Source organism: Ovis aries, chromosome 8, assembly GCF_016772045.2.
Source record: "Ovis aries strain OAR_USU_Benz2616 breed Rambouillet chromosome 8, ARS-UI_Ramb_v3.0, whole genome shotgun sequence".
In the NCBI taxonomy this organism is placed as follows: domain Eukaryota; kingdom Metazoa; phylum Chordata; class Mammalia; order Artiodactyla; family Bovidae; genus Ovis; species Ovis aries.
In genome coordinates, this window is record NC_056061.1 from 76,254,738 (window position 1) to 76,268,590 (window position 13,853).

General features: G+C 40.5%; 1 protein-coding gene across 9 annotated transcripts in view; it reads right to left on the reverse strand.

Moving 5' to 3' along the window:
- Positions 1-2,890: 2,890 nt before the first annotated feature.
- Positions 2,891-13,853, reverse strand: part of RMND1 (required for meiotic nuclear division 1 homolog) — a 35,003-nt gene continuing 24,040 nt past the window's right edge. For 7 of the 9 annotated variants that reach the window (XM_012183117.4, XM_012183113.4, XM_042253630.1 and 4 more), the window contains 3 exons: positions 12,778-12,898; positions 5,071-5,187; positions 2,891-4,603 (listed from right to left, as the gene is read on the reverse strand). In XM_012183117.4, coding sequence (XP_012038507.1) covers positions 4,562-4,603; positions 5,071-5,187; positions 12,778-12,898 — 280 coding nt within the window. In that variant the 3' untranslated portion in view covers positions 2,891-4,561. Of the gene's footprint in view, positions 4,604-5,070; positions 5,188-8,637; positions 10,568-12,777; positions 12,899-13,853 lie in introns of those variants that run through there. The other 2 variants (XM_060419819.1, XM_060419818.1) reach the window with 1 other exon arrangement.

The window sequence follows — 13,853 nt, forward strand, 5'->3', positions numbered from 1 at the left end:
CAGTTCTCTTCAGAATCTCCCCCACACAGTCAGTGCTGTTACATGCTGACCTCCTCCATTCTCCCTGGCAGCACTGATTTCTCCTTCATCACTCTTTATGTCTTTTTCTAGTATGTTGTATAAATGGAATCATGTAGTCTTTTGAGACCGATTTCAGCCAGCTGCATGAGTCATAAAAAGTTGTAACATATTAATAGTACAACTGATTTTTAAAGATGTTGGTTTTGAAATGTTTCTTTAAAAAAAAAATGCAAGTCTGAAGTTTTGCTTATAGAATTGTTGTGTGACTTGTTTGAAAGTGAAGTAAATGATGAAATTTATAGGGAAAAACTGCTCCCCCAGTTGGTGACAACTGTATGTGTATCATCTTGTTTATGAAGATGGTTGGTTAGGGGAAGTTGTTTTTTAAAGATCGGTAGAGTTGCAGCAGTGTCCTAATTTGAGAAAAAGTGGCTGTTAAAACATCATTAATTTACAAAATGTGGTGTGAAGGTAGGTAACAGCTGGCTGCTTTGCTCAGGCCTTCCCCAGTTTAAGGCTGAAAGCTTGGCTGCCTCCCAGAATCCCCCAGAGCCAGGGAACACAGGATCTAAAAGGGCCACATGAAGAAAATGTGAGGTTTACAGCTCAGATTTCATTAGTGAACCATCAGGTATTTGATACTAACTTGTTATACCCCACAGCAGGCATGTGGGGTCTTGGCTTCCCCACTGGGGATCCAGACCTGTGCGGGAGGACTGCCAGGGAAGTCCCAGGTCTGAACTTTTCTGTTGGCGGTGTTTTAAAAAACTGATGACAAGCAGATTTGCAAGTCTCATGTACAGAAGCTAAGTTAAAAGTCAAATTTTATAGTTAACCCACAGTCTTCTGTTTGGAGTTTTTCAATTCACATAGTGAGGTCTAAATGTGAAGTAAAATTTGAAGTTCTTCCGTTGATGTAGCTCTTGTGTTCCCCTTTCTTAGCTTTGCATACCATCTCCTGTATAGATTTCTTCATAGGTTAAGCATATTGCTTAGTTGTTACCTGCTGCCTTCATGGAAATGGAAGTAGGGCCCTTAACGTTTAGCACTGTATGTGGGAATCCAGAGTTGCACATCATATCTTTCAAATAAGTGAATTGGTGAAAGAATGACTATCTTTGTAAGCTTTACAGTCTTGCATGCATGCTTTCCAGCCTGTTGTTACAAGGGGATGTTGAAACATTTTGTTTTTAAGGAAATGTTTAAATCTGTTTTAAGGAAATGTTTCTTTCAAATTGTGCAAAAGGAGTAAAAATGTGGCCTTTGAAAAGTTCTGTTTTGTTAAGCCTCTGAGAGGAAAGCTCCGCTGAGGAAAGGGAATTTGGAATAGTGACCTTATCTATTCCTTAAAAAATGGCAATTCAGAAGCAATGGAGGGAGTCAAACAGTAAAAACAGATTTGGATTGGAAGTATTCGTAAAACCTTCCTCTATTTCTCATCTTTAACCACCTTCTCCCAGCACACATCTCTCTCACACACACTTGATAAAGGCAGGAGATAGTATGAGAAAATGGGTTGGATTGGAGAAAGAATCAAGTCTTCTGAGATTCGGTTACTTAAAATCTATAAACCTGAGTAGAAATTAATAACTAGGTTCTAACTTAGTGGCTCTGAGTTGAGTGAGCCTAAGGATTTCTTCCTTGGAGTTGTAAAAAAAAAAAAAAATTTCCCAGCAGCAACCTGGTTCTGATTGTGGAACATAGGAATCACTCATTGTGAAAGCCTGAGGACCCTATTTGGGAAAACTGCTCTTAAGGGGTAGACAACAATTAAAAATAAATGAATATGGTTAATTTTTGTCAAAAGTTTAGAAATAATACCGCCTGGTATATGTAAGATGTGTAGAGTTTAAAAGGTCTTTTTGGGCTTGCATTGAAGAGACAGTTTATTTTAAACAGTGGAAATGCTGCTTTATATTTAAATGAACCACTTCATGTGGATGGAGCATACCCTTCTAAGTTTCAGACATGTTCCTTAACCAAGGGTTCCAAGGGGGCTGCTGGCGCTTCGAGTCAGTCTTCATTTAATCTCAGAGTCTTGTGGGTTTTTACCCAGATGTACTAACAGTCAACTCATAGCTTGACATTTGTTAAAACTCCGTTAACCCTCACAGCAGCCCTAGGCGGTGGTGCTTTTGTTAGACCCATTTTACAGGTGAGGAAAGAGGCCCAGACAGGCACTGTGATTCGCCCAGCATGACACTGCTACTAGGTGGTGTGGCGTGAGGATTCAAACCCAGGTGAGTCTTAACCACTGTGCTTTTGTGACAGAAATTTGGTGCCGTTTTTGAGGAGTGCTTCTGGAGCCACTGATGAATATTATCAATATTTTTTAGGCTCTCAATATTCTAGTATAATCTCACAGACATTTTGTTCTGAGAGAAGCTGTGATCTTCAAAAACTATTTTGCTTGTATTAAACCTAAAATAATTTAAAAACTTTCCTAATAACTTAGGTTGAAACTTTTTATCATAAATTGAAATACTTGAAAAGATATGATTTCTGACATGAATATTAATATTGTAAAAATACTATTATAAGTCATATAATAAAGTAATATAGATTATAACATATCTTTAGAATGTTTTAGTGGAATGTAATACCATAATGATGTCCATCATGATCCATTTAATCAGAAGTAAATGATGTTCCTTTTTCTTGAAAGACTGTATTTGTGTTATATTTCCCCCCCAAAAACGTTATCCTAATAAATTTCTATGTTTGAAGGTTTTGTTTTTTGTAACATACCTATGTATAAATTGAAGTGTTAAATTTTAATTTGCCATGACCATAATGCACTAAATGTTCGTGCTCTCTTTGTTAACTAAAATTTATTAGACAGTTGACCCAAACAAATTGTACACATGGATACTTAAGGGAAAGTTTTTATTGAAAGTGTCCTCTTAACGGGGGATGGAGGGATGGATAACATGGTTTCCATTAAAGAAAGTTCTGTTGACCAGTATTTCAAATTGTCCTTGTTTGGCTTTTTTTTTTTTTTTTTCAGTGAAATCATGAGTTTATTTTAAAAAATGACATAGGGCAATCATAAACAGTTTCTACATTCTCTCTTTTCCTCCCAGTATCTGTCTGTCTCTATGGTTACATGGAAATGAATCTCTTATAAGATTTAACATTTGAAACAAACCATTTTAGTACTTTGTATTTCGACTGAAACAAGAAGGAGTATAGAGATAACCCAATCAATGTTTTTTCAAAAACACCTTGTTTGGCTTTCTAAAGAATTTTTAAATGCAGGTTGATGATGATGGTTTAATCACTTAAGTCCTGTCCAGACTCCTGCAACACCATGGACTGTAGCCCACCAGGCTCCTCTGTCCATGGCATTTCCCAGGCAAGAATACTGGAGTGGGTTGCCATCTCCTTACTTCCGGGATCTTTCCTGACCCAGGATTGAACCCACGTCTCCTGCATTGCAGGCGGGTTCTTTACTGCTGAGCCACTACGGAAGTCCTTAAATGCAGGTTAAATATACTTAAAGGTTTTAAAATACAGTGGATCAAACTAAAATGAAGATGGGTGAGATGCCTTCTGTACATTGTGAGATGGCAAAATGGAGAGCAGGCTCGATAAACTGCTTAGAGGTGTGAGCATAGGCGCAACATTTTTATGAACGTACTTATGTGTGGAACTTGATCTAGAAAGCAGTTCTTGAGCTATCTATGCCCACATGTTGCTTGGGAAGTCCTTGGGTACCCCTGGCATAGGCACCTGGTGGTACTCAAGACTGATACCTGCAGTGCCCTGAGACACACCAGGATAGGCAACTCTGCACTATTCCAGCAAATCTTGGTTGCATACTGTGTGGCACTTCAGCTGTAAAGTGACGGTGTCCCAATTTAGAACATTAATACTCTGGATATGTATATAACATAAAAAAAAAATTCATGTGATGGAGAGGGTAGTAGGGCAGGGGGGAATATGCATAAAAATAAGCTGAAGATAAAAAGGACTTTATCAGTTCAAGATAGCATATAAGTATTAAAGTCTTTGTACCTGGTATTTTAAATTCCCCTAAAGTGTGTGAGAAAAAGTTCCTCTGTGGGAGGGATATTTTGACTAAGTTGGTAGTGAAAGGATGGGAAGTATGGATTAATGAAAGTGCCAGTGAGTAGACTCATTATGCCACATAAAAACAGGATGCAAAGTTAATTTCTGCCATTAAAGCCTGTTTTCTGTATTTCAGAACTGGAGTTTTTGTTATGTTTTCTTAGGGCCAAGATTGGGACTCCCTGGGGGTAGGTTAGGAGCAATGCCCAAATTTCCCAGATACCAAGATTATCCAAAGTTCTTTAAAATACATAACATGAACATCCTTTCAGATTATCAGTGTTATAGACCCAGATGCTGGTTCTTCATAGTTTTTATTCAAGCAGCAATACTAGAAACTGAAAAAGATCATTGTAACAATTCCTTGATTTAAGAAAAAATACCTATTAAAAGGCATCTCAGCAGATGATACTTAACGTTTGATTGCAGAACTCGAGTGTCTCTTGCAACCATACTTTTCCTTTGGTCATCACTTAATCAGAAAAAATACTCGTCCCAGTTCAAACAGCACCTTACAAATAAAAAGAAGTATGACAAATCACTGGCACAAACCTAAGATGACTTTTCTGATTGTGATTCATGAAAAATGCTCCTGGAATAAGAACTTTGTTATTGCACATTTGAGGCACAAGCGCTTGCTGCTGGGCTGTACGTTACACATTTATAGTGAGAACTCTCTAAATGCCATCTCTTAGAATGAGGGAATTTCCTGGCAATCCAGTGGTTACAATTTGGCACTTTCACTGCTGTGGCCCGTTTTCAGTCCCTGGTCAGGGAACTAAGATCCCACAAGCCACGCAGCACAGCCAGATAAAATGTGGAACTTTTCCAAAAATCACACTTTAATGCATTTTCAAAATATTACCGCAGTCACTTATAACTTGCCTCATTTGCAAACAGACAAGTATTTAGGACAAAGTCAAGTTCTTTCCTGCTGTTATCTTCTGTTCAGTTGCTTTCATAAAAGTTTTAACTTACCTCTATAGTAATAAGGACGACAATCATCCATTCCAGGCGGAGTGTCCTCTTCTCCGTCAGGTGATTCCGCATCAGATCTGTTAGCTCCATGCAGTGCTGAAGCTTTTCATTCATGACCTACCGCAGTAAAAATCCAAGAAAGTACCCTGTGTATTTAAATGAACTCACTGAAGATAACAGTTGCCTGCTTCAAATTTCCAGTTTCAAATAGGTATGCGGTGAGCCCTTCAATTCTTGCTCCTCGGCTCTCTCCAAAGGCAAACTGCCAGAGCTACCTGTCTCCTTTCTGTGAATCCACCGGGACATTTTGTAATGCACAGATGTGACTGCAAAAAATAGCTGGCATACCAAAGCTCTTATATTCGTTAAGATTTTGATGGAAGATATAAAAGTTTTTTGAGTCCTAGTTTTTCATCATTGCCCTTGGTAAATTTTAAGCAGGTAAAACTTGAAATAAGATTCTTTTAGTACGGCCTGAAGATGGCAAAAACAATGATTACCATATACAATATTAAAACTGTTCTTAAGTCCCACTGTCAAAAATTCCCGAACGCAAAACTTGACCTGCTACCCATCACCGCTAGATGGCACTGCTCTTAACACTTAAGTGCAGACGCTCTAGGTTTGCCTTCTGATATCCTACAAGCTATTTGAGGGTCGCAGGAAACAGACTCTCCTATTAAAGACTTGAATGTGGCCACTGACAAGGTATACTTCCTTAATCTCTATCTCACTTTCCTTTGGAAATTACAGAGTCTGGAAGACAAATTTTTAAAACTAGTTTTTGGATCCCCCTTGATAATCTCTGAGGTATGTATGCCAAGAGTGCAGGTATGTTCGGTGGAAATTTGAGGCAAATCACAGATACATGTCTGGGTTGACTGACATGTGCTAGTGCACCATATTTACCACGATTTTGCACAGAACACTAAACTGTGAGAGCGAACCCCAGAGCAGGAAATGGCGATCCACTCCTGTATTCTTGCCTGCAAAATTCCACGGAGAGAGGCCTGGTGAGCTTCAGTCCATGGGGTCACAAAGAAGAGGACGGGACAGCACTGTGACAGTGAACACCTGGAGCCACACTGGTGACACGTGTTTGCCCACTCGTCCAGACTCCATGGGCACCCTGCAGTTGCCACTTGTATACATGTTTAGAACAGTGCTGCCTCCTTCCTCTTCCTGTTGCTACTGGCTGCCTGATCTTGGTCTATAAATATGCTCAGCCTTAGGCTTGCTTCTCTTTTCAAAATGCTGACCCAACCCTCTTCTATTTTCCTTCAACTCTGACTAAAGACATTTTCTTCTTCCACTTCCTCAGCACCCAATTTAGCCCTTAGAAGTTGTAGATATTACCTCAACTCCCCTGAAACTTCCAGATGTCTCATGAGTAACTTTAACACCCTTTCTTGGTTAGATTACAAGACCTCAATTAACTCAAGTGTTTGACAACACCTGGAAACAAGCTTCCTTTTGGCTCTTCTCCTCTAGGGACCAAATTCTGCCTCCGACATCGTATTCTGAGACTTCTTGGACCTCCCCTTGAGTGTGGATGACAGTTCCCAGAGTCCTGATCTTGTCCCTCCTGTCTTCCAGCTCTTCACTCTCTCTGATTGTGCCCAGATGGTCCGTGGAGATGTCTCCTGGACTTGGGTGTTTCCATCCCACCATCATTGCTTCTGTGGTACACATGAGCCAACTGCATTCAAGTCAAAGACTTAGAAATTCTGTTTATTTCAGAAGGAAAGTGTCATTGCCAAAAAATGGAAAATCTGCATGATGTGAAATGGTGTTGGCTGCATAAAGTGGAGCCTGATGCTTGGGAAAGTGTGAGCTTACACATCAGAGGGCCAGTCAAGAGCCATGAAAGCCAAACTAGAGCGTTTCTTTTCAACATGGAACACAAGTGTTACTTGCTTTCATGCTTACATGTTATTTCAGGGTCCATATGTTACCTAAGTTCATCTCTTATATAAGTGTATGTATCCCACATTTTAAGAAAGACTGATTTAAGAAAAACTTTTGATAAGTCCCAAATATAAATGGTTAATCCCGATTTCTCCTCTGCCCGAATTTCTTGCTTTACTGTTATTTCTTTGAATGCTGGAGACAAAACATCTTTATTAAAGATATCACCAAAATTTTGGCAAACATTTCAAAACCTATTTGTAAACACAATGCTTCCCTTGTAAACTGCTCTGCCCAAATTTCTGTCTATAAAACACCATCTTATCGGTTTCCTTCTTGCATCTTAAATTTAGCATTTCTCAAACTACATTTTTTTAAAAAGTAGCATTAACTCTTTATTTTGACCACACTGGGTCTTTGTGGCAGCGCTCAGACTTGCTTCAGTTTCAGCGTGTGCATAGCCTTCTCTTGGTGGCAGAACATGGGCTCAGTTGCTGTATCACGTGGGCTTACTTGCCCTGCAACATGTAGGATCTTAGCTTCCTGACCAGGAATCAAATCTGTGCCCCCTGCAGAGGAAACTCAGTCTTAACCACCGGACCTCTAGGGAAGTCCTTTAGCTTCTAAAGAAAAAGTGGACTTCCAGGGACCACTGGTAATATGGGTGGAATGGTTTGTCCCCTCAAATTCATGCTGAAAGCCTAGCTAACCTCCAGTGTGATGGTATCCAGAGATGAGGTCTTTGAGGGTAGTGATTAAGTTTAGACGGAGTTTAACTTTGCCAACAAAGGTCCGTCTAGTCAAGGCTATGGTTTTTCCAGTGGTCATGTATGGGTGTGAGAGTTGGACTGTGAAGAAAGCTGAGCGCCGAAGAATGGATGCTTTTGAACTGTGGTGTTGGAGAAGACTCTTTGAGAGTCCCTTGGACTGCAAGGAGATCCACCCAGTCCATTCTGAAGGAGATCAGCCCTTGGATTTCTTTGGAAGTAATGATGCTGAAGCTGAAACTCCAGTAGTTTGGCCACCTCATGCGAAGAGTTGACTCACTGGAAAAGACTGATGCTGGGAGGATTGGGGGCAGGAGGAAAAGGGGACGACAGAGGATGAGATGGCTGGATGGCATCACTGACTCGATGGATGTGAGTCTGAGTGAACTCCGGGAGATGGTGATATACAGGGAGGCCTGGTGTGCTGTGATTCATGGGGTTGCAAAGAGTCGGACACAACTGAGCGACTGAACTGAACTGAAATTAACAACCTTGTAAGAAGAGGCAGACGCACTAAGATGTGCTCTCTCTCTGCCTTAAGAAACTACACTGGGAAGGTGGGAAGGGGGTTCTTACCAGGAACCAAACCTGTACACTTCACTAGATCAGTACAACGTGGTGCATGAACTGCTGCCCCTAAGAAAGTGTTAGTCGCTCAGTCGTATCTGACTCTGCAACCCCAAAGACCGTAGCCCTCCAGGCTCCTCTGTCCATGGGATTCTCCAGGCAATAACACTGGAGTGGGTTGCCATTCCCTTCTCCAGGGGATCTTCCTGACCCAGGGATCGAACCTGGGTCTCCCTCATTGCAGGCAGATTCTTTACCATCTGAGCCACCAGGGAAGCCCCCAAGGAATGGGAACAAAGTACTGCAGAAGCAGAGAGGCAGGTGGTGCCAAATTTGAGCATACTTTTATTTTTATCCTTCAGGACACTACCCGAATTATTTTCCACTTATTTACAGCACTGATTAAGTGCAATGCATACATTCTCCTGGGTACTTGGTTAAGGATTCAGAAATCAGCATTATAGCTGCACAGAGCTCACATAAATTTTTTTTTTCTTAAAAATACCACAGAATGGACATGTTCCAGAGCTCTTCCAGTAGTGGGACTGAGGGGACCCTGCCCACCTGCTCCTGGGCTGCAGGGTTGACTTTCCTACACTGGGCATGGAGGAAGCCTAACCACTCGGAGGAGCACCGTCCCTGATGAGCCCCATGTGCCCTCTTAGGATATCCGTTCTGGCTGCTTGGTGAAGACGCAGTGGCACTTTCTCCAGGGTTCCCCTTCCTGCTTGGCTCTGTGATCTTCTTCCAGCTAGTTGATTTCGTCACTGCACATCTACGTGCATGACTGATCCTGTGTTGACATTTCTCATCTTCAGCTGTGACTTTCACGTTGAATGTAGTGTTCATCCCAAGTTCCTAAAAGACATTCCTGTCTTTCTGCTGCTCCTCTGGGCCACACAGGCAGGGTGTTTCCTGCTCGAACCACCTTCATTGTCAGTGACCGTGATCCTAGGCTTTTTCCTGTACTCCTGTCCACGAGGGACATGCAAAGGACACCACAGGCATCAATATCAAAGGATGCCACGATGTGAGGAAGGACACAGAATGAAGGGCTGGGAGTAGGATGTCTGAGCTCACATTTGCCATGCAGCTGGTTTATCTTAGTTATTACTCAGCAACTGTTACTAACCCAGCTCAGCACTACAGGCTGGTTACCAGAAAAGGTCTACATTTGCTTGGTGGCAATAATCTGTTCACTTTCATCCCTACAGTCAGGGTTCCACCAAACATCTTCATTCCAAGAGGATAAGGGGAGACATCTAAGAGCCGTAACTCTTGAGTACTTTCAAATTCATCCCCAGTAAGTACTGCTGCTCAGCAAGGTTGATGCTTTTGTTTAATGTCATTAAAGAATTCTCAAAAGAGGCTTTATTTCCAAATTTTCCTTGAGGCATAATTTACATACAATAATGTCTCTATTCTAAGAATATACAGTTTGAAGACTTCTGACAGATATACAACCATGGAAGTACTGAAGTGACATTGCCATCACCCCAAATCCCTGTGCCCCTTTGAAATCTACGGCTCCAGGGAACCACTGGTCTATTTTCTGTAACTACAAGTTGGTCTTTCTAGAATTTCCTATAAATATAGTAGCATGTATTCTGCTGTGTCTAGATTCTTCTCACTCGGCACAATGATCCTGATATTCATCCATGCTATTGCATGGATCGGTAACTGTTTTTTACTGCTGAGTGGTATTCCACTGTATGGCTACCCCACAGTTGCTTTATCCATTCACCTATTAGTGGCCGTTTCATTGTTTTCAGTTTTTGGCTTTTATGACTAAAGCTGCTATGAAGATGCAGGTACAAATCAATGTGAGCACATATGTTTTCATTTCTCGTGAATAAATACTCAGGATCGAATCGCTGGATCATACAGTAACACAATTAAATTTCTGAGGAACTGCCGGGCTGTTCTGGAAAGCGGTTGTACCAACGTATATTCTCTCAAGTCACATATGAAACCTCCATTTGCTCCACATCCCTCCTGACACGTGGGATTGTCAGTCCTTTTAATTGTAGTCATCCTAATGTGTGTCTAGTGACAGCGCACTGGACATTTAGTTTGCACTTCCCTGACAGACAATAACACTGAGCATCTTCTCACATTCACTTGACCGTTCACATATTTTGAGATGTCAGTTCAGATCTTTTTGCCCATTTGAAAACCCGAGTTGTCTTTTTGAGCAGAAAGAATTCCGGACCAGTCTTTTGTCAGGTTATATGTTGAGAATATTTCCTTCCAACCTGTGGGAGGAAATATTCTCAATATATCTGTGATCTGCCTTTTCATATTTATTTTTTAATTAAAAAATATTTATTTATTTGGCTGCACCTGGACTTAGCTGGGGCATGCGGGATTATCAGTCTTCATTGAGGCAAGAGGGACTTTCAGCTGCAGCATGCAAACTCTTAGTTGTAGCATGTGGAATCAAGTTCCTTGACCAGGGATCCAACCCAGACCCTCGCATGGGCAGCATGGAGTCTTAGCCACTGGCCCACTAGGGAAGCCTCTGCCCTTCATATTCTAGAGTGTCTTTCAAAGACCAGTAGTTTTAGTTTTGATTAAGTTCAACTTATCAAATTCTTTCTGTAAGGTTCATGATTTTTTTGTGTGTGTGCTAACAAATCTTTGCCTTTCCCAAGGTCATGAGGCCTTTTTCCCTATATTTTCTTCCTGAGCTTTTATAATTTTACCTTTTATATTTAAAGGTCTCTAATTCATTTAGAAATGGTATAAAGACAAGACTAGGGCTTTTTTTTTTTTTTTTTAACATGGCTATCCAATTGTTCTAGCACCATTTGTTGAAAAGATTAGGAAAAAAGAGAAGAGCGCCTCAAAGACTCATTGGCGTATAACTAAAGATTTGAGATTATCAGAGATAGAGCAGATTTCTGAAACCATGAAGGCCAGAAGAAAGTGGGACAGGAATTTTTAGGTGTTGAAAGAAAAGAATTGTCACTTGGAATCCTTTATCTAGGGAAAAAAAGATCCTCCAGGAATGAAGGGGAAGTCTAGATATTCTGAGATGAAGAAAAACTGAAGAGACTATGCTTTCGCAGACTTACCCTGAAAGAATGGCTAAAGAATGTTCTTGGAATAGAGAGCAAACAATAGAAAAAGAAATCTTAGAACTCACTGAAGAAAAAAAAAAAGAACAAAGGAAAGAATAAAACATGGGTAAATATGAGAGAATTTCCTTCTCCTCTTGAGTCTTCTGAATTATGCTGGTGGTCAAAGCAAAAACTGAAACATTGATGAAGTTCTCAAAGTGGAGAGTAGAGGGATACACATGTCGTGCAGTTTCCCTGCTTGATTTAATCTGGCGAAATGTCGAAAAGAGTGGATTGTGATAAAGGTATGCATGATGGATTACCTAGAGCAACCACCAAGTATCTATGCAGAGAGACATACTAAAAAATGATACAGATGAATCAAAATGGAATCCCCTCCAAATGTCTAGGTAGCTCATAGGAAGGCAGGGCTTGATATAGACAATGACTTGGAGGGATCTCAAGGGTGTTATAGTCATTGAAAAAAGCCCATTTTAGAAGACACACAGTAAGGTTCTATTTATATAACAATCCCCAAATGACAAAATTACAGAGCTGGGGAATAGATTAGTCACCGCCCAGGGTTAGGAATGGTGGGTGAGGGATGGTGGTGTTACTATAAGGAGACAAGGCAGATCTTTGTGGTCACAGGACAGACCTGTATCCAGACCTTGTGGTTACCTGGATGTACACATGTGATTAAACGGCTCAGAACTACGTGCGCACATGATAACCAACGTCCAGTGTGTTTCCTACTCTCCACCCCCGGGGGGGCTTACCTCCGTCATGACCACCTCCACCCATGTCCATCATTCCATCAGCTGCCTCTCTCAACTTTGCTCCCATGCTTCTAAGTGCTCCTGAAACAGTTCTAACTGGCTGTTCTCTTGCTACTGTACTCTCCACATATCTCGAAAGTGGCTCCTCCTCCTCCCCCCAACCTTTCTACGTCTGCCATCTTTCTACCTGTTGCCCACAGCAAACACTGGTCATCCTTACTCTTCTCTCTCCCTGGCCTCCCCATACCGACCACTTCATCTGTCTTAAAGGATTCTTTTTAAAAAGTTTCATTCTTATTCTCGCTGTTGCCAGTAAAGTTCTGGACCTCACAAACTCTTGCTTGAAACTTGACGAGAAACCTCCTACTGGATTACTAGGCTTCCAGACTCTCACCAATCTTACTGAGCCTCTAGAGTAAAATTCAGAGTATCCTTTGACGTGAAAGCTGAAAACTGTCTGTACACAGGAGAGTGGGAAATCTAGAGATCTGTCCAGAAGTCAAAAGAGACATTTCTTCAAAAGCAGTTAGACATGTTTACTTAATTAAAAAATTCTCTTCACTGTCATACAACTTAGAGGTGACACTGTGTCTTTCTCTCTTAGTAGAAGTGCAAAATACATACCTTAACTCTACGAGCAATGCTGAGGAACCGACAAGTTTTATCATAAAGTTCTTCCAGATTTTCTCTGTCCCAGTAGAAATCAGGAGCGATCAAGAAGTCTGAACTCAAGTTTATACGGTGTCTTAAAAAAAGGAAAATCATAACTTTTAATTTGTATCTTGAATTAAAAAATCATGGTCTCTTTTCTTTTTTGAAGGTATTTATTCATTGATTGGAGTGTAGTTAATTTACAATATTGTGTTAGTTTTAAGTGTACAGCAGTGATTCAATTATACATACATAGACACATCTCTCTCTCTCTATATATATATATATATTCTCTTTCAGTTCTTTTCCATTATAGGTTATTACAAGATATTGAGTATAGTTCCTATGCTACACAGTAGGAGCTTGTTGTTTCCCTATTTTATATACAGCAGTGTGCATATGTTAATCCCAAACTCCTAATTTATCTCCCCCATCCCCACTGGTAACCACAAGTTTTCTATGTCTGTGAATTTATTTCTGTTTTGTAAATATGTTTAATTTCTTATTTGTATGGCATGTTATAAAAAGTTTTGAATGCTGATTCTTACAATACTTCTGAGAAACATGTAAATAAAAAAATTTCATCTGCAACCAAATTAATTCAATATTTACACTGACAGTTATGAAGCGGATAAAAGAAAACCCAATGTAAAAAATTTTGAAGCTTCTTTTTTCATTCAAGTTTGTTACACATGCACGCATGGGTGTGTGTGGATAGGTATTCACATGACTACTGGTTTCCTCAGTATCCTTCCAGTGTTTGATCAAACACTGGATAAGCAAATTCTCTCTCTTTCTACCCTTTTACATATGAAGCCTGAGCTTGTTTTTAAAAGAAAATTTACATTGTAGAAGTAACACATAAATAGTTTTTCACTATAAAAAAGAAAAACCCTGGAGAAGAACTCAGAAAACCCTGGTAGGCCCTTTACCCTAACACCACAACTCAATTCCTTTAGGCCCTGCCAACACCCTGCTGTTGTCCTTCAGGATCTGCTTCTTTGCACACATGTGCACACACACCTACATGTCTGGTAGTATGTATACAC